Source organism: Giraffa tippelskirchi, chromosome X (genome assembly GCF_054371585.1).
Source record: "Giraffa tippelskirchi isolate mGirTip1 chromosome X, T2T-mGirTip1v1.2.pri, whole genome shotgun sequence".
NCBI lineage: Eukaryota > Metazoa > Chordata > Mammalia > Artiodactyla > Giraffidae > Giraffa > Giraffa tippelskirchi.
In genome coordinates, this window is record NC_137289.1 from 149,130,781 (window position 1) to 149,155,513 (window position 24,733).

General features: G+C 47.9%; 1 protein-coding gene and 1 long non-coding RNA gene across 7 annotated transcripts in view; one reads left to right on the forward strand and one right to left on the reverse strand.

Moving 5' to 3' along the window:
• Positions 1-12,506, reverse strand: part of LOC145536928 (uncharacterized) — a 453,923-nt gene extending 441,417 nt beyond the window's left edge. For all 5 annotated transcript variants that reach the window (XR_014076087.1, XR_014076086.1, XR_014076085.1 and 2 more), the window contains exon 1: positions 10,545-12,506. This is a non-coding gene — a long non-coding RNA (uncharacterized LOC145536928). The remainder of the gene's footprint in view (positions 1-10,544) is intronic.
• LOC145536927 (patatin-like phospholipase domain-containing protein 4) overlaps positions 12,298-24,733 on the forward strand; it is a 41,668-nt gene continuing 29,232 nt past the window's right edge. The window contains exons 1-5 of one of the 2 annotated variants that reach the window (XM_081567232.1): positions 12,298-12,374; positions 14,269-14,447; positions 14,587-14,779; positions 18,348-18,442; positions 20,151-20,286. In XM_081567232.1, coding sequence (XP_081423358.1) covers positions 14,600-14,779; positions 18,348-18,442; positions 20,151-20,286 — 411 coding nt within the window. In that variant the 5' untranslated portion in view covers positions 12,298-12,374; positions 14,269-14,447; positions 14,587-14,599. The remainder of the gene's footprint in view (positions 12,375-14,268; positions 14,448-14,586; positions 14,780-18,347; positions 18,443-20,150; positions 20,287-24,733) is intronic. The other variant, XM_081567233.1, reaches the window with a different exon arrangement.

Consider the following 24,733-nt stretch of genomic DNA (forward strand, 5'->3'; position numbering starts at 1 on the left):
ACGGGTTTGATTCCTGGTCTGGGAAGATTCCACATGCTGCGGAGCAGCTAAGCCCATGAGTCACTACTTAAGCCTGCGCACGTAAAGCCCATGCTTCGCACCAAGAGAAGCCACGGCAATGAGAAGCCTGCTAATAGAAGAGGAGCCCCTGCTCGGTACAACCAGAGAAAGTCCATGCAGAAGCAGCCAAGACCAGCACAGTCAAAACCAATACACAAAATCATAAAACAAAAGGTTTAAGTATGACTCTAATACTGTTCTGAACTAGCAGTACTCATATGAAAAGAATCTGATTTATATTAAATATTTATCATTTGTCTCTCTAAGCAACAGTCAATAAAATACCCTAAACTTTTGAAGACAATTCCAAGAGCACCCTGCTTTTACAGTGACTATGATCCAGTTCTGATAATGTACTTTTATTCCCAGTTTTATTGAGATATGATTAGTAAACAGTATGGTGTAAGTTTAAGATGGAGAACATAATAATTTGACTTAGACACATCATGAAAGGACCACATAGCTGATTAACAATGCTGTGTTAGTTTCAGGTGTACAACAAACTAATTCAGTTTTGCATATACATGTATCTACAGTGTTTCAAATTATTTTCCCATTTAGGTTACATAATATTAAGCAGAGTTCCCTGTGCTGTCCAGCAGGTCCTTGTTGGTTCTCCATGTTACATACAGCAGTGTGTCCATGTCCATCCCAAACTCCCTAACTGTCCCTTCCCCCATCCTTCCCCCCAAGCCCGTGCTGCACACACGCAACCATACGTTCATTCTCTAAGTGTGTGAGTCTGTTTCTGTTCTGTAAATAAGTTCATCTGTATCATTTCTTTTTAGATTCCAAGTATAAGCAATATCATATGCTATCTCTTTCTCTGTCTGACTGACTTCACTCAGTACAACAATCTCTAGGTCTACCCATGCTGTTGCAAATGATAATGCATACTGATATACTGATAATGAATGAACTTTTAAACTCTTTACTCATACTCTGGAATTCCACTGGCCAGGATTCCACTTAGGAGTCTTTTTTTTTTTTCCAGTTCTACTAGTTTATTGCTACCAACTCATCTCCCTCCACCCTCATGCATGTAACCCCATGGACTGTAGCCCACCAGGCTCCTCTGTCCATGGCCTTTTCCAGGCAAGAATACTGGAGTGGGTTGCCATTTCCTTCTCTGAGGAGTCATGTTGTTTTAACAAGTGACCTAATGCCAGGGACTAGGTTGGGTAGGATTTCACATCATCAGCGCCACCTTAAGGCTCACACCCCTGCCTTGCAATGGCTGAGTGACATCCTTCTTCCTCATGAGACTCTAGCCTACCTGCCTCATTCATTATTACACCCATGAGCCTGTGAAAATGTCCAGCATGGAGCACTCACAGGCAACACTGCTGAATAAATACATTCATAGATGAAGGAGACAGTTAATCAGCTCTTAACAGGACTGTGTTGAATAAAACACTTACTTGAAAGTATGAGCTCTGATGGGTGTGTTAAAGAACTTTATCATATTACTAAATAGACAGCCCTGATCTTCGTGTATTTAGTACTTCTAGCACTGACATCCATGGCAAGTCATAATTTATAAGTTTATTAAGACACAAATTCAGACAGCATGGTTGTAAAAGCTGGTGGGAAGACCTCATTTAGGTGGTGAAAAAGCCTAGGAAATAATTAAATCTCCATATCTAATATAATCTGTCTCCTCTTCACATCATTCACAAGTGGACACTACCACATGTTGATATGACGTTCATGAGTCTAGATTATTGATAAGATGTCTGGAAGCAACATATGCAAAAAGGAGTCTTACATACACCTAATGTTAGGTCACTGACTGTATAATCAATCAAGTTACTGGCAGCTATTAGGTTGGAAGTGTTAGTCAGTCAGTTGTGTCAACTCTTTGAGACCCCATGAACTGTAGCCCACTAGGCTTCTCCGTCTATCTATGGGATTCTCCAGCCAAGAATACTGGAGTGGTTGCCATTTCCTTTTCCAGGGGATCTTCCCGACCCAGCAATTGAATCTAAAAGATCCTGATGCTGGGAAAGTTTGAAGGCGGGAGAAGGGGATGACAGAGGATAAGATGGTTGGATGGCATCACCGACTCAACGGACATGAGTCTGAGAAAGCTCTGGGAATCGGTGATGGACAGGGAGGCCTGGCGTGCTGCAGTCCATGGGATCGCAGAGTCAGACACAATTGAGCGACTGAACTTGAGTGTGTGTTTATCCATCCACAAACGTAGTTCAAAACCCTACTTTTCTGACCTACAAGTTTGCTGGTGTTATTTAGTCGCTCAGTTGTGTCTGACTCTTTGTAACCCCCTGAACTGTAGCCCGCCAGGCTCCTCTGTTACATTAGCAATAGCTCTAATTATGAGAGCTCATTAATAGAGAACTATACTCCTTAATAAAGAAATTATCTTATTCTTATTTTAAAAATTTAGTTTTCTTCACTAAAAACATGGTTCAAACAGTGGACTCAACAAAGTCACGGCTGTTTAGAAACTCAGGGACCATTAGACCAGAGGAAACATAGAATCAGTCTAAACAAGTAACATACTCCACAGCCATTTGACTTTGATGCAGGACAGAACTTAATTCATCAGTACTCTACAGAGTAAAGCGCTTTCCTAGCAGCTCAGCTGGTAAAGAATCCACCTGCAATGCAGGAGACCCCGGTTCTATCCCCTGGAGAAGGGATGGGCTACCCACCCCAGTATTCTGGGGCTTCTCTGGTGGCTCAGACAGTAAAGAAGCCGCTTGTAATGCAGGAGACCTGGGTTCGATCCTTGGGTAGGAAAGATCCCCTGGAGGAGGGAATAGCAACCCACTGCCGTATTCTTGCCTGGAGAATCCCCATGGACAGAGGAGCCTGGCGGGTTGCAGTCCATGGAGTTGCAAAGAGTCGGACACGACGGAGTGACTAAACACAGCAATCTAAGTCAAGGGTCCCCAACCTCGGGTGCCTAATGCCTGATCATCTGAGGTGGAGCTGATGTCACAATAAAAGAAATGAAGTGCACGTTAAATGTAATGTGCTTGAATCAACCAGAAACCATCCCTTCGCACCCCCAGTCTGTGGAAAAATTGACTTCCACGAAACCTGTCCCTGGTGCCAAAAGGTTGGGGACTGCTGGTAAGCCCCACTCTCTTCTGGCTGGTCCGTACTCTCCCAGCGTTTTGAGGGCTGGTCAGGAAGGTGTGTAGAATCTTCTAGATCTCCCGATGATGAAAAGTGACAGTGAAAGTGAAAGTCGCTCAGTCATGCCTGATTCTTCGAGACCTCATGGACTGTAGTCCATGGGATCCTGCAGACCAGAGTACTGGAGTGGGTAGCCTTTCCCTTCTCCAGGGGACCTTCCCAACCCAGGGATCAAACCCAGGTCTCCACCATCGCAGGCAGATTCTTTACCAACTGGGCCACCAGGGAAGCGTGATGATGAAGCTGAGGCTTATTTAGCACTGGCTTGCTATTAGGCACCTCCCTCTTTCAAACCTGCATTACGGTTCTGGTAACCTTGTGGCCTGGCTTCCCTGGTGGCTCAGCAGCAAAGAGTTCGACTGTCAATCTAATACAGGAGACTCGGGTTCGATCCCTGGGTCAGGAAGCGAATGGCAACCCACTCCAGTATTCTTGCCTGGAGAATCCCATGGACAGAGGATCCTAGTGGGCTACAGTCCATGGTGCGGGGGGCGGGGGGGGCTCAAAAGAGTCGGACGGGACTGAGCAACAACCCTGGTGGCCACGTAAAGAACTTCTCAAAGGACATTCGTCCTCATCCTTGGCTACACCTTAGATTCACCTGCCAGGAACAGCGGTCGTCAGTCTTGGCCACGCTTTAGACTCACCTGAGAGCTGTCTGTTTCTCCCTGATGATAGTTTTGACGTTCAGGCTCCATCACAGACTAACCAAAAGCAGAAGAATGAAGCTGGAGGGGCGTGCACCCTACACTGCAGGAGGGTGTCCTAGTTCCCAAGGCCGGGTCCGGGGAAACGGACGCGGTCTGTATTGTCCACAAGCCCCCCCCACAACCTGCAAGCAGAATGGGGATGAGCAGCGGGCTCTGGTACCTCAGCACCCTGTCCTCTCCCTCTCAACTGTGCCCGTAAGCGGGAGGGGCTTCCTCCCTGTGCTCAGGGAGGTACTTGCCCTAAGTCACATCCTGAGCCCCCTTCCTCCACAGGTAGCCCATTCAGACCAGCGGTCCCTGTGACATCACATCAAGCCTCACGTGGAGACGCTGCACCAAGGCTCCGGGTGTGAACAGTCCTTTGAACAGACTGAGAAGAATGGACACCTCCGAGTCTAAGTTTCAAGAACTTCTGTGCCTACCAGTTTGCTGTGAGACGAGCCTCTTATACTGGAGTGGGCTGCCATTTCCTCCTCCAGGGGATCTTCCCTACCCAGGGATCGAACCTGTGTCTCCTATGTCTCCTGCATCAGCAGGAGGGTTCTTGACCACTGAACCTCGTGTGTGCACGCGTACTCAGTCGCTTTAGGCGTATCAAACTCTTTTCGACCCCATGGATTGTACCCCCACCCCCTTCCAGGCTCCCCTGTCCATGGTCAGTCACCAAGCTGTGTCCGACACTTTTGGAACCCCACGGACTGTAGCCCACCAGGCTCCCCTGTCCATGGGATTTCCCAGACAAGAATACTGAAGTGGGGCGCCGTTTCCTCCTTCAGGGGATCTTTCCGACCCACGGATCGAACCCAAGTCTCTTGTGTCTCCTGCACTGGCAGGCAGACTCCTTACCATGGCACCACCGGGGAAGCTGTCATATAGAGACGACACCTGCCTGTTGGCTCCTGTAACTCAACAAATACTCTCAGGTACTGCAGAGGCGATCGCGCCTGAGACTGCCAGACCTCTTCCCCGGGAAGGCCTGACCAGCTAAGTCCATCTGGACTTGGCGATGCTTTCCCTTACTGCACATCCATCCTCTGGGGTGCTCGCTCACCCCATCACAGGCTCATGTCATTGTGTCATGACTGGCTGCTCACACTGACTCTTCAGGGGCACGCATGTGAAGGAAACAGAACCAGCAGGAGTCCCGTCCTAAACCTGAGAGGTAGGCAGTCAAACAACTCCCCCCCCCCCCCCGACGTGCTGAGAGGCTGCTGGCAGCCTCCTGGGGGGTGTCCTGATTGCAGGTGGAAACCGAGACGAGAAAAAAAACACTGGAAACGGCACAACGCTGGCCTTGCGGTGACGACTGGACGTCTGATCCCACCACCTCTACGCTGAGTCCGATGGCTAAACCTTCTGATACTTGTTTTTTCATTGGAGGGTGATTGCTTTACGGTGTCCTGAGTTACCGCTGTACAACGTGAATCAGCTGTGAGTGAGTGAAGTCGCTCAGTTGCGTCTAACACTTTGCAACCCCGTGGACTGTAGGCCACCGGGCTCCTCCGTCCATGGGATTTTCCAGGCAAGAGTACTGCAGTGGGTTGCCATTCCCTTCTCCAGAAGTGAAAGTCACTCAGTCGTATCCGACTCTTTGCGACCCCATGGACTATACAACCCATGGGATTCTCCAGGCCAGAATACTGGAGTGGGTAGCCTTTTCCCTTCTGCAGGGGATTTTCCCAACCCAGGGATTGAACCCAGGTCTCCCGCATTGCAGGTGGATTCTTTACCAGCTGAGCTACAAGGGAATCAGCCATATGCATTCATATGTCCCCTCCCTCTTAAGCCTCCCTCTCCTCCTGGCTTCCCACCCCTCTAGGTCATCCTGGAGCAGCGAGCTGAGCTCCCTGTGCTACCTGGCAGTTCCCCACTGGCTGTCTGTGTTACACGTGTCAGTGTATATACGCCAGTGTTGCTCTCAGGTTATCCCACCCTCTCCTCCTCTACCGGGTCCACATATCCTTTCTTTACGACTGTGTCTCTATCTCTACCCTGCAAATAGGTTCATGGGTACCGTTTTTCTATTTAAACTGTGTTGGAGTTTGAAGGAACACGAAGCAGAGTTGAAATGTGAAGATACTTGAAGCAGAATTCTCTCTTTGCCTCAGTCAGATATACCAACTCAAGATTGTATGAAACACACAACATAAAGATTCCTAACTCTTCTAAACAGTTATTATGTGTTAACTATCTTCTAGATACTGGCAGCAACCAGTCCGGGCGAGACAGTCCCTGCTCCAAATCAACTCTGAACACAGAACGTGGAGGCAAAACACATCTCTCACCAAAATAAGAGGTGATAAATGCTGTCACAATGGCCCATGCCTGGTAGCAAAAAGAAGAGTGGGATTAACATTGAAAGAAGTTGTTTGAATTTAATCCAAAAGGGCACTCTGAGACAGAAGGGTTTGTTTAGGCCTTGAAGCATAAGCAGAACTTAATAGAACAGACAAATGTGAAAGTACATCCCAGCAAGAAAAGACTGTGAGCTAAAAAATGGGCAATGTATCCATCAAGATTTTTTTTTTAAATTTTCTAATGCCTACTCCAGTCTTTGTCTTGTATTAGACACTAAATAAAGTTTATTTAAAGAGTGATGAAAGGCATAAAGACAACTGATTAGATATATGGTATAGCTGGAGGTAGGACCTTGACCAGTGACATGACCCACTTTTATAACATCGTTTGTTTCTAATGCAAATTTTGTTCTCATTACAATAACCAACTTTACCACACAGCTTCCAGGAAAAGCAGTCATCAGAAAGAGCTACCGCCGTAACTGGTAAATGCAGGAAGGGTAGCTTTCATTAATTGCTGCTGCTGCTGCTAAGTCGCTTCAGTAGTGTCTGACTCTGTGCGACCCCATAGACGGCAGCCTACCAGGCCCCCCAGTCCCTGGGATTCTCCAGGCAAGAACACTGGAGTGGGTTGCCATTTCCTTCTCCAATGCAGGAAAGTGAAAAGTGAAAGTGAAGTCACAATTGCTACTCTTGCCTTTTTTTTTTTCTTTTCCAGATGCAAGCACATTTCCTGCACGTTATAAATATATTCATGCATCACATTTATTAAATCATTTTACTATTTGGGGGGGCTTCCCTGATGGCTCAGACGGTAAAGAAATCACTTGCAATGCAGGAGACGTGGGTTCGATTCCTGGGTTGGGAAAATCTCCTGGAGCAGGAAATAGCAACCCACTCCAGTATTCTTGCCTGGGAAATCCCATGGACAGAGAAGCCTGGTGGGCTACAGTGCATGGGGTCACAAAGCATTTGGGTTACTTTACCACTTTTTAGTAAAATTATAAATAACTAAATGTCAAGACCATATACAAATTCTGACCAAGGAAAGGACTAAAGGGATAACAAGGTTCCGATATTCATAATGGCCAAACAGCGCAATTCTGGAGACATTTTGAAATTTTGAAAGCTTATCTGCTACATCTCACATTTATACAGAATATCAACTGCAAGCAGTATAAACAATAATAGAAACACTTGGAATAAAAACCTTTCCATTTTGATTTCTCAGTTCAGTGTATATTTGGAACCCTTCACCTGTGAAATTAAAACAAAGTTTATACATAAAGGTTACATTTAAAAAATGCTTCTCTAATGGAAAAAAGCTTGATATTTACTTTCTAGGCTATGTTAGGAGAAGGCAATGGCAACCCACTCCAGTACTCTTGCCTGGAAAATCCCATGGACGGAGGAGCCTGGCAGGCTGCAGTCCAAGGGGTTGCGAAGAGTCGGACACGACTGAGCGACTTCACTTTCACTTTTCACTTTCATGCATTGGAGAAGAAAAAGGCAACCCACTCCAGTGTTCTTGCCTGGAGAATCTCATGGACGGTGCAGCCTGGTGGGCTGCCGTCTATGGGGTCGCACAGAGTTGGACACGACTACAGCGATTTAGCAGCAGCAGCAGCAGCAGGCTATGTTAGGATCCATACCGTATATTCTCAGATGTATCAAACAAGTAATTGACACTTCTTAACGACCCCTAGTTTTAAACTGTTTTCAGATGTTACCACCGTCTTCTGTTTTACGTGTATATATACACACATATATCTACACACACACACATTAAATACATACATTTGCATATATGCATGCATGCCTGTGTGCTACATCGGTTCAGCCACATCCCACTCTGTGACCCTATGGACCTTAGCCCATAAGGCTCTTCTGTTTAAGGAGATTCTCCAGACAAGAATAATGGAGTGGGCGGCCATGCCCTCCTTCAGGGGATCTTCCTGACCCAGGAATCAAACCTGCTTCTCTTAAGTCTCCTGCATTGGCAGGAGATTCTTTACCATTCTTTACTACTAGCACCACCTGGGAAGCCTATTTACATATATATATATGTATGTATATATCAAAAATTTATTACATATGCAATTCATATACAGTTTGAAAATAAATACTTCCATTTAGAATAGAGTCACTGAGTTTTACTTCAAGTGGTCAGTTCTTCTAGCATATTTCTAACAGAAAACAAGAGCAAGGGAGAAGGCACTCATGTCCTGAAGAACTGTTCTGCTTGCAAGATTCAGAAATTCAGTTTCAACTCATTTAAGAAAACAAAGAGAAAAGGGTGGGTGTGGCATGGGAGGGAGCCAGGGAGGATCACAGTTGCCTCCCCAGGCCCAACAAATGCCATCACACCTCCTAGGCCAGCTTCTCTGTCTCTCTGTCTCTCTCAGCATGGTGCTATGCTGTGCTGTGCTGAGTCGCTCAGTCGAGTGTGACTCTCTGCAACCCTGTGGACTGTAGCCCGCCAGGCTCCTCTGTCCATGAAATTCTCCAGGCAGGAATACTGGAGTGGGTAGCCTTTCCCTTCTCCAGGGGATCTTCCCCAACCCAGGGATCGAACTCAGGTCTCCCACATTGCAGGTGAATTCTTTACCAATGAGCCCCCAGGGAAGCCCCGGCTCTGCGCTCACTCCCTCTAAACAGCCTTTATTCCCCCAGCTCCCTCCCTGTGGGGTCATTCACCCACAGCTGCCTGCCCTTCCTCCTGAAATGAACGCAGCCTCCTTCTCTGTGGGTGCCCAGGGCATGTTCTACTCCAGGACTGCAGAAGTGCCCTTCTCAGAACTCTATGGTGGTCTCGACACAAGGGATGCTTTCACCAGGCCATGGCGACCTGCGGTACCACCTTGATGCCCCTGTGGCAAGGGTGCTGCTGTGCGGGCCAGCGCGCTGGCCACAACCCTCTGAAATTGCAGCCTGTACATTTCTTCTTTCAACTGCATCAGGCTCAGCAGGCTGAGTTCTGGGAGGAGGTGACAGGAGTGAGGAGCTGCCCCACGGAGGGACCATAAGGGCGTCATATGGAACGGTGGCACACCCCACAGGCCTGTTCACCTGTGCTGGGATGCCAAGTCTGGAACACAAATCCCACCATGTGGACAGCAGACCGGAATAGGACAGACTCTGAAACAAGGCCCTGTCCTTGAGGCAGAGGGGTGGCAAGCATCCCTTGCCTGCATCTTTCTCCTTCTTGATGAAAACACATGATCAAATTTTGCAGGAGGAAGCTGAGGACAGGCTTCCCTGACAGCTTAGTTGGTAAAGAATCTGCCTGCAATGCAGGAGACCCCAGTTCATTTCCTGGGTCGGGAAGATCCCCTGGAGAAGGGAGAGGCTACCCACTCCAGTATTCTTGGGCTTCCCTGGTGGCTCAGCTGGTAAAGAATCCGCCTGCAATGCAGGAGACCGCGGGTTGATTCCTGGGCTGGGAAGATCCCCTGGAGAAGGGAAAGGCTACCCACTCCAGTATTCTGGCCTGGAGAATTCCATGGACTGTATAGTCCACGGGGTTGCAAAGGGTCGGACACGACTGAGTGACTGTCAGTCAAGCTGAGGACAGGGAAAGCCTTGGGCACTTCGCTTCTGTGCCAGCTGCTCTCATGGGTGCCTCCCAGAGCTAAGGGTTCGCTACGCCCCTGCTCAGTGTGGACACACACAGCATCTTGGTGTGCCTGTGTCCTAGCACAAGATTATGCCTGTACAATTACACATCAACTGTCTGCCTCCCTGCCCACTAGGCTCTAGGTGAGGAAGAACAAATTCCTGTTAACTGGGTGTGCCCTGTACCTGCACTATGCTTGTTAAACAATGGCTCCTTAATAAATGTTTGATAAATGACTAGCAAATAAGCCAGTTCAAAACTAAATTACCGGGGAAAACAGAGAGGCTAAAACAGGCAAAAGATTTACTGGAAAAAAAAAAAAGATCTTAAAGGGCAATTAAAATACTATTTACTCACATCACAAGAGTAATTTACTTAAATCCAACAATCGCCAACAAATATTTATTAATCATGCACTATGTGACAAGCACTATGCACGGAGCTGAGATTACATAAATAAACATGCATAAATCTGATATTGTTCCTTATCTTAAAGAAAGGAAAGGTAACTCAATCTTTTAATAAGTTGCATGAAAATGAACCTTTTAATTAGCTGCATGTAGGTATGACAAGGGCTAAAAAGGAGAGAAGAGGGATGTTTCTTCATTTTTTAAAGAGTTTAAATTGTTAAGAGTTATATCATGGAGCTTGTGAACACTTTTCCGTGACCCTTAAATGTGGTGGGAGGGCACTCACCGGCAGGTGTGGTAATAACCGCAGATCTCCTTTTCCCTTTTAACGAAGGATCTCCAAGTGGTGGTGTTCGTCCTTGCTGCCCCGGGGACACGCTCCTCATCTGTCTGCTGAGCCAACCTGCTTCTTGTTGTTGTTGTTGCTGCTCAGTCGTGTCCAACTCTGCGACGCCGCGGACCGCAGCACGCCAGGCTTCCCTGTCCTTCCCTATCTCCGGGAGTTTGCTCAAACTCATGCCCATTGGGTCGATGATGCCATCCAACCATCTCGGCCTCTGTAGCTCTTCTCAACCTGCTGGCAGTGCCCAAATGCAGGAAGCAGGTGGCCCCGCCACCACAGACTTTTGGCTCTGAGGACCTTCTCTCTTCTTACATTTGTGATGCCATCACATCACTTTAAGCCAGACCACCCCACCCATTAGGCCAGAGCTTTGCCAACTTTAGCATGCAGAGCAACTTCTGGGGATTCGGCTAAAACGCAGATTCTGCTTCAGGAGATCTGAGGCCTGCGCTTCCTCCTTTCCAGTAAGTTCCCTGGAGGATGCTCTCTTGGGAAGACCACACCCTACCAGAGAGTTGGAAGGTAGCTGAAGGATGAAAGATTGAACAGTGCGTCCTTCTACATTTCCTGATACACACTCCCCCTGCTGCTGCTGCTAAGTCGCGTCAGTCGTGTCTGATTGTGCGACCCCATTAGACGGCAGCCCACCAGGCTCCCCCGTCCCTGGGATTCTCCAGGCAAGAACACTGGAGTGGGTTGCCATTTCCTTCTCCAATGCATGAAAGTGAAAAGTGGAAGTGAAGTCGCTCAGTCGTGTCCGACTCTTAGCGATCCCACGGACTGAAGCCTATCAGGCTCCTCTGTCCATGGGATTTTTCAGGCAAAAGAGTACTGGAGTGGGGTGCCATTGCACACTCCCCCTTCCCTTCCCTAAATCCTAATGGCATAATGCAGTTGTGCTATGCATAGAAGTTAGGGTGTCTTTGGAATCGGCTGTGTACACGAATGAAAAACAAAATCGCCTCCTTAGTCATCACATCTGGGGTTCTTGCTTACAGAAAGTGTCCTGGGGCAGAGTCCAGGTCCCCGGCATCTCAAATGGGGGAGAAAGGAAAGGCACAAGCGAAAGGCCATTTGGGGAGCTCCCGCCCACTCCTTCTCCCGCTTAGACCCACTCTTGGCATTTTTCAGATTCTCTTCTGTAGCTTCGGTGGGAATAAACCTGTCCTCCAACAAGGGGTTCTGGACCACCTTCCACCACAAAGCCCGCCAATTCCTCCAGGCTTGGTTGTTAGGAATAGACAGGGAAGACATTGTTCAGGGACAGAAAGAGCCGCCGGTCCTTTGACTCTGGGTGGCAATGCCAGCCGAGTGCGGGCCGCCACGCTTAAGTCTATAGAGGGCCAGTGGTGCCCGCTGACGAAAACAAGAGGCTGGTCCTTTCCAGGCCGCCTCTGCAGCACCAACTTCAACGGATTTAGCGCCAGCTCGCATTTTGTCACCCCGTTTTGCAGAGAAGTCACCTGGGAAGCTCAGAAAGGTTAACACAACCCGCGTCCACACAGCCTAAGGCGGCCTGAGGAACCGGACGCTGCCCAAGGCTGTAGTTCGGCCTCTCCAATAATACTGAGGAACAACAAATCACAGGCGGGCTTAGAAAAGCCGAGGGACGGCACGCCCCATAGTGGCCCCTAGAGCCCGCCCTAACACGGACAACCGGACCCGCCTCGAGGCTGAGGGAAGGGAAACTACTTCCGGGAAACAGCCGGCCACAGGCCAAGCACTTCCGGTGCAAGGCACAGGCGGGTCGTTCGGAGGTCAGCGGACTCGCAGGTAAGGGCCGAGTCCCTAGCCATCTGGAGACGCTCAGAGCCCAGAACGCCTTCTCCCTTACCCGCGCGAGGGGAAACACCAGGGTCCGGCGGGCCGAGCGCGCGCCGCCACGTTGTCTCCGGAATGTTCAACGGAGCAGGCGGGGCCGAGCGGACGCCGGCGTCAGCGCGATGACGTCGTAGACCGGGCGCCTGCCTTTTGTCCGCGGAACCTTCCTGGGCGGGCCCAAGGCGTGCGTCGCCCCTCCCCGATCGGCGGGGCCAAGTTGAATGACGGCCCGGCCCCCGCCTTCCGGTTCCGGTTGAGGGCCGGGGGATGCCGCTCTGCGCGGAAGTGCCTCAGACCTGCGTGGGGCGGAGCGTGGGGCGGGGGCGGGGCGGAGCGTGGGGCGGGGGCGGGGCGGGGCGGGGCGGGGCGGGGCGGGGGCGGGGCGGGGCGGGGCGGGGCAGTCGAGCCGCAGGGTCCGGCCCGCCCACGTGTCTCCTGGGGCAAGCTGTTCTGGGTGGGATTCCCGCTGCCCGCAGACCTCGGGGGTGGGAGGCAGGGCACTCGTCCTGCGACCGCTCGGCCGGCTCCCTGGAGGCTGACGCCCAGACCTTTCTCCCCGTTCCATCCTTAAAAAATTAAACCCAAACCAGGGCTCGGCTTCAGTGGCCGAAGGCACAAGGCCTGGCTCCAGACATCAGGGCCTTAAGTTCAGTCGCTCAGTCGCGTCCGACTCTGCGACCCAGTGGGCTGCAGCACGCCAGGCCTCCCTGTCCATCACCAACTCCCGGAGTTTACTCAAACTTATATCCATGGAGTCAGTGATGCCATCCAACCATCTCATCCTCTGTCGTTCCCTTCTCCTCCCACCTTCAATCTTTCCCAGCATCAGGGTCTTTTCCAATGAGTCAGTTCTTCGCATCAGGTGGCCAAAGTATTGGAGTTTCAGCTTCAGCATCTGTCCTTCCAATGAATATTCAGGACTGAGTTCCTTTAGGATGGATCAGGGCCTTAGGTTCCTAAATTCCAGGCCCAGACCAATTCCAGGGTGGCGCCCCTTTCCCCTTCACTCAGAGAGCGTCGGAGTGAAGAGCATTGCAAGGGGGAATATTTTATATACACGGTGAAATCGTTCCCCCAGAGGTTTCGGGGGGTAAATATATTTTACAGTTAAATTTGTAGCAAATATCAGATGGTGCAGGGGACATTTCTTTGGGCCTTCCATTGCCCTTAGCAGATGGAATCTCAGTTTGTCTTGAGAAACTTCCCTATGAAATATATTGCATTGTTGAATAATTCAGTATTGCATTATGGAATAATTGTGAGCATCAGTTTAAAAACAAAACAAAAAAACAAAGGAATGCTCACAAGGGAAATGGGTAGGGAGCCAAGATGTCTATTTTAAATTTACTGATGCCACTTGCAAAGAGCAAATGTGTCTTTAATCTGGAATTTGCTACAGTCTGTAGTGGTGTTACTAATGTTACCAATCACCCAGGCCCCCAAATGTTTCAAAAGGTTAAAAAAAAAGGCCAAATGCCTTGCCAGTTGAAATTAATCCATTTGCTTTCTGCCGTAATTAGAAAGTAGGCTGCATAATCTATGTACTGACAAATATAACCTGTTGTTAATTTTTTTTAATTAATATGATTATATTGGGTCAAGGTGAGTGAGAGAAAAGAAAATATTTCCTTGAAAGATCTGGATGGTCAGTTAGACTTTGATTGAAAATATACTTAGACCAGAAAATTATATGTGTGTAGACACATACGCATACTCTTTGCGACCCCACGGACTATATATACAGTCCATGGAATTCTCCAGGCCAGAATACTGGAGTGGGTAGCCTTTCCCTTCTCTAGGGGATCTTCTCAACCCAGGAATTGAACCCAGGTCTCCTGTATTGCAGACGGATTCTTTACCAGCTGAGCCACAAGGGAAGCCCATAAATACTGGAGTGGATAGCCTAGCCCTTCTCCAGCGAGTGGATCTTCCCAGCCCAGGAATCGAACCAGAGTTTCCCACATTGCAGGCGGATTCTTTACCAACTGAGCTATCTGGGAAGCCCATATATGTATATATTTGTGTGTATGTATATATTTATATATATATTTAAACATACATAACTGTATTTCTATCATCACTTCTAAGAAATGATGACTAGCATCCGTGTGGAACAAACTATACCACCTTACGGACATTTCTTTCTTGGGTTTTCTTTCCCCAGTTTCACAGCTAGAATGAAGCACATCAACTTGTCGTTTGCAGCGTGTGGGTTTCTGGGCATTTACCATTTGGGGGCAGCGTCGGCACTTTGCAAACACGGCAGAAAGCTGCTGAAGGAAGTCAAGGCCTTTGCTGGAGCTTCTGCAGGATCCTTGGTTGCTTCCGTCCTCCTAACAGCGCCGCAGAAAATAGAGGTAATTAAGTAGTAACTAGGCTGTGTGGCTCATCAATAAATTAAGAACAAACAGCGAAGATGATTGTTTAACTCTATTAAGTTAACTGCATAGAAGTCATCCTTTGCCTGGGAAACCAAAAAGGTTAAGACTTCTTTTCAAATGTCACCCTTCGAGAGCTGTGGTCTCCATTTGGAAAAGAAGATTTTTCGGGGGGTGCCAATAAGACAGGGAAATCAAATGCCTTATTTTGCTCATGAGTGTCTCTTTAGTCTTAAGATTCCTGCTTTGTTTCTTTCAAGCAAAGGATTATTTCTCCGTTAACTGATCATGAGAACACAGAACACAGGCCCTGTTCTCAAGGCCTTGAACATGTAGCTGATGAAGTCTTTGCTTGCTTCTACTTACAGACAGACTATTCTAGCCACACTATGTTGCCATTTGAGTTGGGGCCCGGCCAGAGTGACAAAATGGGCCCAGACCCCACAAGCAGAGCAAGGGAAGAGCTTCTGGAGTAAACCAGGATCATCTAGCCATTTATATTGCCCACTCTGCCCTGTAACTAGCCTCCTGCCATCAGAGTTCCTAGAAAACATTTTTTCTGCGGGTGGGGGTTTGTGAGGATAACATCAAAGGTTAACATACAACACACCATTAAAATGGGCTTCCCTCATAGCTCAGTCCGTAAAGAATCTGCCTGTAATGCAGGAGACCCGGGTTCGATTCCTGGGTTGGGAAGATCCCCTGGAGAAGGAAGTGGCAACCCACTCCAGTATTCTTACTTGGAAAATCCCATGGACAGAGGAGCCTGGCAAGCTACAGTCCATGGGATCGCAAGAGTCAGACACAACTTAGCAACTAAACCAACTAAACCAGTAAACCACTTACAGACAAGCGTGTAAACTAAAACATGACCCTATAATTTAAGTGGAATGATAATGGAATTTAATGTCTTTTTCATTCCCACAGTAAGAAGCCCTGAATTTTAAGCAGTATATCTAGAAGTAATAAGCCTTCATTAAGTATTTCATTTAATGCAGTCTGTATTTTTAAGCCTTCCATGGTGGCTCAGTAGTAAAGAACCTGCCCGCCATGCAGGAGACTCAGGTTCAATCTCTGGGTCCAGAAGATCCCCTGGAGAAAGAAATGGCAACCCACTCAAGTATTCTTGTCTGGAGAATCCCATGGACAGAGGAGCCTGGCGGGCTAGAGTCCATGGGATCGCAAAAGACTTGGACACAGCTTAGCGACTAAACAATAACAACAACACTGTTTTTAAAATCTGTTTTCTGCTTCTAGACAGTCGTCATGTACTCTCTGACTTTGAGAACTGGCCTCAGCGGGTGGAAAATTTTGTATTTGTTAATTACTTGCATTCTCTTAACCACTTGGAATAGTCATCAAATAATGATTAACACTTCCATGCCCAAGGATGAATTCAAGTTCACACTTAAGTGTTCAAAAGCACAACATTTTAAACACAAGAGACTTTATTGGGAAGGAGCGCCCGGGTGGAGAGCAGGTGGGTAAGGGAACCCAGGAGGACTATGACACGTGGGTTTTATGGTGATGGGATTCGTCTCCGAGTTGCCTCTGGGCAATCACCCTGACTCACGGTCCTTCCTGGGGGTGCACGCCTTGCTCAGCCAAGATGAATGCCAGCGAGAAGGATTCTGGGAGGTGGAAGGACACGTGATGTCCTCCTTTTGACCTTTCCCAAACTCCTCCGGTCGGTGGTGGCTTGTTAGTTGCACATTCCTTACCAGGAACCTCCTGTCATAAAATAACTCACGTAAATGGTCACTATCGTGCCTAGTTAGGATGGGCGGTTTCGGGCAGTGTCTACCCTGACACAGGGGCTCTGTGCATCTCGTGAATCCCAGTGCCTAGCCCAAAGCCTGATGCCGAGTAGATTGCCAGATAGATGAACTAAAAAAAAAAAAATCAAAGATGGATCTGGGTTCAAATCCTGGCTATGACACTCATTCTTGATGACATAGTAGGAAAGATGCTTAACCCTACAAACTTCAGTTTTCCTATCTGTCCTGTGTGGTTATTGTATCCACCTTGCATTCTTTTTTTTTTTTAAACTTTATTTATTTTTAATTGAAGGATAATTACCATATTGTGTTGGTTTCCATACATTCGCGTGGATGAGCCATAGGTATAAATATGTACCCTCCCTTTTAAACCTCACTCCCACCTCCCATCCCAAATTCTATTTTTCTTATTCATTTTTAGTGAAGTATAGCTGATTTACAGTTGTTATTTACTGTTATTAACTGTAATTTACTGTTGTGCAACAAAGTGACTTAGTTATATACATATGTATATACATTAATTTTTAATATTCTTTTCTATTATGGTTTGTCATAGGATATTTTTTTCCATTGGAGTATAGTTTCTTTCCGGGCTTCCCTGGTGGCAGATGGTCAAGAATCCGCCTGCAATTCGAGAGACCAGGGTCTGATCCCCTGGGTTGGGCAGATCCCCTAGAGGAGGGCAGAGCAACCCACTCCAGTACTCTGGCCTGGGAAATCCCATGGACAAAGGAGCCTGGCGGGCTGCAATCCATGGGGTCGCAAAGAGTCCGACGGGACTGAGCGCCTAGGCACAGCACATAGTTGCTGTCCAATGTTCTGTTAGTTTTTGCTTTACAACAACATGAATCAGTTATAAGTATAATATGTCCCCTCCCTCTTGAACCTTCCTCCCATCTCCCACCCCATCCCACCCCTCTAGGTTGCCACAGAGCCCCAGGTTTGAGTTCCCTGAGCCATGCAGCAAATTCCCACTGGCTCTCTATTTTCCTTATGTTAACCCACCTTGCGTTCTTGTGTGCCAATAGAGGATCCAGCATTGGCTTGCCCGTTAGACCCCACTTAGGGAGCGGGGGGCTTTTATTGAACACCTTTGCCCTGGACTAACCTCCAGAGACCGTGATCTTCTCTTTGCAGACGACAGTCATCACAACTCCTTTCTCTGTTGTTGGTGTTGGTGTTGTCAGCTCTGTTGCAGAGCTGCAATTGAAATGTTTCTGAGGCCACAGAATTGTCGTGGGAGGGGAGTTGCTTTAGAGAGGTCTGTAGAAAAAAAGAGCTCAATTAGCATTGGCATCCAGCCTTCAAGGATTTTCCTAAAGTAATTAAAAAAAAAAAAAGATTGTAATTGAGAGAACATATATCTTGCCTGGGGACCAGGAGTGGTGGGTGAGGACCAGGCCCAGAAGGGATTCTAGCCTGTGAAACACCCAACATCTGCGGTTAGCTTTGTAGGGTCCAGGTATTTTGTTTGGCAGGCTTCCTTGGTGGCTCAGATGGTAAAGAATTTGCCTGCAATGCCAGAGACCCGGGTTCAATCCCTGGGTTGGGAAGATCCCCTGGAGGAGGGCACAGTATTCCTGCCTGGAGAAACCCAGGGACAGAGGAGCCTGATGGGCTACGGTCCAAGGAGTCGCAAAGAGTCAGACAGGACTGAGCAACTATCACTTACTTATATAATTACCTTGTGTGGTGGGCACAGAGTTCTGAAACCAGAATGACTCTTTTTCTGACAAAACATAGGGTCACCTATTAATTTTCTTTTTCAGGAATGTAACAAGTTTACCTATGATTTTGCTGAAGAAATCCGAAGGCAGTCTTTTGGGGCACTAACCCCTGGCTATGATTTCATGGCCCGATTGAGGTACGTATTTATATATATACATATATATATATATATACACACACATATATATATATCAGTCCAGTTCAGTTGCTTGCTCAGTCATGTCCAATGCTTTGCGACCCCATGGACCGCAGCACACCAGGCCTCCCTGTCCATCACCAACTCCCGGAGCTTGCTCAAACTCATGTCCATCCAGTCGGTGATGCCATCCAACCATCTCATCCTCTGTCGTCCCCTTCTCCTCCTGCCTTCAATCTTTCCCAGCATCAGGGTCTTTTCCAGTGAGTCAGTTCTTAGCATCAGGTTGCCAAAGGATTGGAGTTTCAGCTTCAGCATCAGTCCTTCCAATGAATATCCAGGACTGATCCCCTTTAGGATGGACTGGTTGGATCTCCTTGCAGTACAAGGGACTCTCAAGAGTCTTCTCCAACACCACAGTTCAAAAACATCAATTCTTTGGTGCTCAGCCTTCTTTATGGTCCAACTCTCACATCCATACATGACTACTGGAAAAACCATAGCTTTGACTAGACGGACCTTTGTTGGCAAAGTAATATCTCTGCTTTTTAATATGCTGTCTAGGTTGGTCATAGCTTTTCTTCCAAGGAGCAAGCGTCTTTTAATTTCATGGCTGTAATCACCATCTGCAGTGATTTTGGAGCCGAAAAAAATAAAGTTTGTGACTGTTTCCCCATCTATTTGCCACGAAGTGATGGGACCAGATGCCATGATCTTAGTTTTCTGAATGTTGAGCTTTAAGCCAACTTCTTCACTCTCCTCTTTGACTTTCATCAAGAGGCTCTTTGGTTCTTATTCGCTTTCTGCCATAAGGGTGGCGTCATCTGCATATCTGAGGTTATTGATATTTCTCCTGGCAGTCTTGATTCCAGGTGGGAATATATATATTCCCAGGTGGCACAGTGGCAAAGAAGCCGTCTGCCAATGCAGGACACACAGGAGACTCGGACTGCATTCAGAAAGATTCCCTTGGAGAAGGGAATGGCAACCCACGCCGGTATTCTTGTCTGGGGAATCCCATGGACAGAGGAGACTGGAGGGCTACAGTCCATGGGGTCACAAAGAGTCAGACAGGACTGAACAACAGAGCGTGTATATATAGTATGTTTCGCCGCAGAGCATGTGTAACCAGGATGCTGTGGATAAACCGTAGCGCGCTCACTCAGCATTGTCGCTCCTTGGATATTTACGAGGTGGCCAGTAATCAAAGGGGAACCATGCAGTGTACGGTCAGGCCGCTCAAGATGGCAGTTCTCTTGCTCTCTGTACCTCCCTGGCCAGATCAGTCTTGACTACACGTGCAGCCACTCCCGTCTCCTTGCTTGTCTCTGCCCCGTGATCCTCCTCATCTTGAGGCCAGAGGGGCTCCACCTGCTAGTTTCATGGAGGGGAATGGCTGCCCTCCACGATGGTTGCTAACCTGTGAGCTTATGAGCTGGTGGTTTCCCTGCTATAACCAAGGAGCCCACCTGACTCCACCACCCCGTATAAACGGTAACCTCCTCCACACACGGGCGGGGTGTTGCTCCACCGCTTTCATTTTATATATATATATTTTTTTGGCTTCGGACGTGTGAGATTCTGCACCTGCTAAGCCTCTGGCGTCCCTATCACTGGGCTCTCTTGTGGGTCTCGGGTGGGTACAGCTAGGAGGCTCGCAGGCCCAAGGGGGTGCAGTCCTGCAGGCCGGTCCCTTTCTCTCCTCCAGGAGCGGAGTGGAGTCGATTCTTCCCGCCAACGCGCACGAGCTGGCCCACGGCCGCCTGCACGTCTCCATCTCCAACACCAGGACCAGGCGGAACTGCCTGATCTCCAGCTTTCCCTCCAGGGAGGACCTCATCAAGGTAAAGGCGGCCGCGTTCCACGTTGCAGGAAGCCAGCCTCAGGTCCTCGGGCATTAGATCCCGGAGGTTGGGAAGCCCTGCTTTAAATCTGGCTTTGCATCTCGGGCCTCACAGACAATGAGTGCTCCATCAGTCCTGTGTCTGATGGATGGATCTCAGTGTTCCTGAGGCCACAACACAGCAGGCGGCTCCCAGAGGCCTGTGGACAAGCCCAGTGTGTTTTCCTGTGATGTTCATGTGTCTGATGGATGGATCTCAGTGTTCGTGAGGCCACAACACAGCAGGCGGCTCCCAGAGGCCTGTGGACAAGCCCAGTGTGTTTTCCTGTGATGTTCAGTGGGGCCACATTTACTCTGTGAATGAACTTGAGTACCGATAACTCTTCTTTACATTGTTGTACATTAATACTCTGCAGTTCACATAAGACTTTGTGTGTGGACTACCGCATTCAGTCCTTCCACACGCCTTCTGTAAATCAGGCAGGACAGGAGTGATTTACGCCTCTTCTGTTGTTTCTTTAACAGAAGGGGCAGAAAGATTTTATGTGACACGCCCCAGGGTGTACCGATCGCCAGTAGGATTCCAGGTCTGTTAACCTTTTCAATCAAATGTTCCCTTTCATTTCGTCAATTTGGCGTTGACGCCTTTCTGTCCACACACATGTGGAAGCTGGTTGAGAATTCATTATCTCTGGGAGCTATTTCTGCTGACTTGCAAATAGCAATGCATTGGTAAGGGGATACGTGAACTATTTTAAATTGGTAAGGACACATCAGGGCTTCCCTAGTAGCTCAGACGGCTCAGTTGGTAAAGAATCTGCCTGCCATGCAGGAGACCTGGGTTCGATCTCTGGGTCGGGAAGACCCCCTCGAGAAGGGCATGGCAACCCACTCCAGTATTCTTGAGTGGAGAATCCCCACGGGCAGAGGAGCCTGGCAGGCTGCAGTCCATGGGGTCCCAAAGAGTCAGACACGACGGAGGGACTAACACTTAATCTTTCTGTGGGAAACATGGCAAGCCTCCGGTGATAGAAAACACCTGTGTGCAGGCAGCAGCAGGTGATGGATGGAGCGTGAGAGCTAAAAGTTCCACCTGAATTAAATGATAAATGCATTGTTGTTTTTTTTTTTTACTATCAGATCTCCCTGTTTGAATTTTACATTTGAATGATATGATTTGAAATACCTAATGAAGTGTTGAGCTGACAAGGGAAATTACTCTGCGACTTAAGAGATTAGAATATTTTCACTCCGTGTACCAATTACTCCTGTCTCACTCATACACTGATATTCAATCTCTCTTAAGAAAATATTTTTCTATAATGTAATTGTTAAGCTTTTGTAGGCTTAAAGACTAGAAAGGGGGAAGCTGGTAAATCCATGCCTGAGTTGTCACAAATTGTCCACACCAACACAGAGACATCAGGCTGGCAGTGGGTCAGAACACCTCTTCTTGTTCGTAAGGGGGCAAGATTGTGAACAAAGGACTGTCATCCCATCATAAAACAGGAGGGGAGGGACTTCCCTGGTGGTCCAGCAGTTAAGACTCCCTGCTTCCACTGCAGGGGGCCCAGGTTCCATCCCTGGGTGGGGAACTAAAGTCCCACATGCTTTGCACTGGGGCCATCAAAAAAAAAAAAAAAATATATATATATATATATATATTTTTTTTTTTTTTTTTTTAAAGGAATTCTGCCCATAGTTTCTACCTTTTCATTGAGTCTGTGCCTGGCTACTCTATCTACAGAACCCCTGATATTTCCTATCAGTTCAGTTCGGTTCAGTCGCTCAGTCATGTCCGACTCTCCGCGACCCCATGGACTGCAGTACGCCAGGCCTCCCTGTCCATCACCAACTCCTGGAGCTTACTCAAACTCACGTCCATTGAGTCGGTGATGCCATCCATCCATCTCGTCCTCTGTGGTCCCCTTCTCCTCCCACCTGCAGTCTTTCCCAGCATCAGAGTCTTTTCCAATGAGTTGGCTCTTTGCATCAGGTGGCCAAAGGATTGGAGTTTCAGCTTTAGCATCAGTCCTTCCAATGAACACCCAAGACTGATTTCCTTTAGGATGGACTGGTTCAATCTCCTTGCAGTCCAAGGGACTCACAAGAGTCTTCTTCAACACCACAGTTGACAAGCATCAATTCTTCGGCTCTCAGCTTTCTTTGTAGTCCACCTCTCATATCCATACATAATCACTGGAAAAACCATAGCCTTGACTAGACAGATCTTTGTAGGCAAAGTAATGTCTCTGCCTTTTAAAATGCTATCTAGGTTGGTCATAGCTTTTCTTCCAAGGAGCAAGCAGTCACCATCTGCAGTGAATTTGGGGCCCCCCCAAAAGTAAAGTTTGTCACTGTTTCCACTGTTTCCCCATCTATCTGCCATGAAGTGATGAGACTGGATGCCATTATCTTATTTTTCTGAATGTTGAGTTTTAAGCCAACTTTTTCACTCACTTCTTTCACTTTTCATCTTTAGTTCTCCTTCTCTTTCTTCCATAAGGGTGGTGTCATCTGCATATATGAGGTTATTGATATTTCTCCCGGCAATCTTGATCCCAGCTTGTGCTTCATCCAGCCTGGCATTTCGTATGATGTACTCTGCATAGAAGTTAAATAAGCAGGGTGACAATATGCAGCCTCGATGCACTCCTTTCCTGATTTGGAACCAGTCTGTTGTTCCATGTCCAGTTCTAACTGTTGCTTCCTGACCTGCGTATAGATTTCTCAGGAGGCAGGTCAGGTGGTCTGGATATTTTCTATATCCCACCATGAAGCATTGACCACTGTTCAGCAGACATTTGTTACTCCTCTGTTTAACTTGGTTTTTGTCTATCTTCCCTCACTAGAGTGTAAGCTCCACAGAGGGTCAGGGACCGCTCTTTTCTGTCCACTACTGTGTCCCCAGCCCTCACACTGTGCCAACTCCATCAATGAGTGTTCCATGAATGAATATGAATTAATAAATCCATGAAGTGAGGTGGCACCTACTAAAAGCACAGTGAAGCTGGATCCTTTACGTTCAGTGATCTGGACAAAATAAGTGAGCTAGTTTAGTGGCCCCACAGCTGTCCAGGTGTCTAACGTTCTGCTTGGTCCCCATGCCCCCACTCTGCCGATGCTAGATAAAATCACCCTCTTAATTCCTTTCGTGTGGGAGTGTGACTAACATCCCCCCCACACACTAAAATGTCCACACTGTACTCCCCAGGACCTGTGAACCCGGCATCTCACTTGGCAGAGGGGATTGTGTAGCCAGGATGAACATGACGGCCTCAATGGGGAGGGGAAGATGGTCCTGGGTTATGTGGGCGGACCTCGGCTAAGCATGTGTGGGTTTAGAAATGGAGATGTTTGCAGATTCTGAGATGCAGGAGACTTTGTATAAGCAGGTCACAGAGGGTGCACCTGTTGGACCAGCCGGTGACGCTGAGGGGCCACAGGCCCACAGCCACCGGAACTGCAGGCTTTACCAAGATCTAAATGAGCCGGAAACCTGGTCTCCCCAAGAGCCCCCGGGAAGGAAGGCCCCAGCATTACCTTCATTCTTTCGCTCAGGTGGATCCAGCCCATTTTGGGTCCCGATCTCCATCCCCTAGGATCATCCATTTGTCTCGTTTTAGACCCTCGGTTTGCGGTCGCTTGTTAAACAGCGATAGCGAACTGGGGTGATGGTTTAGTCGCTCAGTCGTGTCCAACTCTCTGCGACCCCACAGACTATACCCCACCAGGCTCCTCTGTCCCTGGGACTTCCCAAGGCAAGATGCTCGAGGAGGTTGCCGTTTCCTTCTCCAGAATAGCAAACGTGGCAGTACGTAAACAGGACTTTTTTTTTTTTTCCCTAATTTGCTTTGTTTTGGATAATAACTACTCAGAGAACTAGCGTAATTACTTGAGTTCATTGAACGGAAGAGAAACAGTTGACACAACTGTGTAATACCTTGTAAGGAGAATAATTGAATAATTAACATGTATCCTAGGTTGTATCAAACGCATTTTAAATGTTTAGGAGAATGCTCTAACCTTTTGCAGAAACTGAAAAAAAAAAAATGGTGGTTAGTTCCTTGACAGCAGATAGTGGTGATAATAATGTATGAAATATATGCGTGGAATACGCATGAGTATGTTGTTCAAAGAGCAAGATTGGAGAAGCCTACAGGAGGGAAGAAGAAAAAAGCATGACCGATGGGAAAATAAAATAAACCCTCCCACTCTGGGTGGTGCCTGCTGTGTTCTGATGAATGAGGCCAGTGGGAACCGCTGTCTAAGATGGTTGTTCTTTCCTTTTTTTTTTTTCAATCTAAAGCAAAAAGTGAAAGTGAAGTTCGCTCCATTGTGTCCAATTCTGTGTGACCCCATGGACTATACAGTCCATGGAATTCTCCAGGCCAGAATACTGGAGTGGGTAGCCTTTGCCTTCTCCAGGGGATCTTCCCAACCCAGGG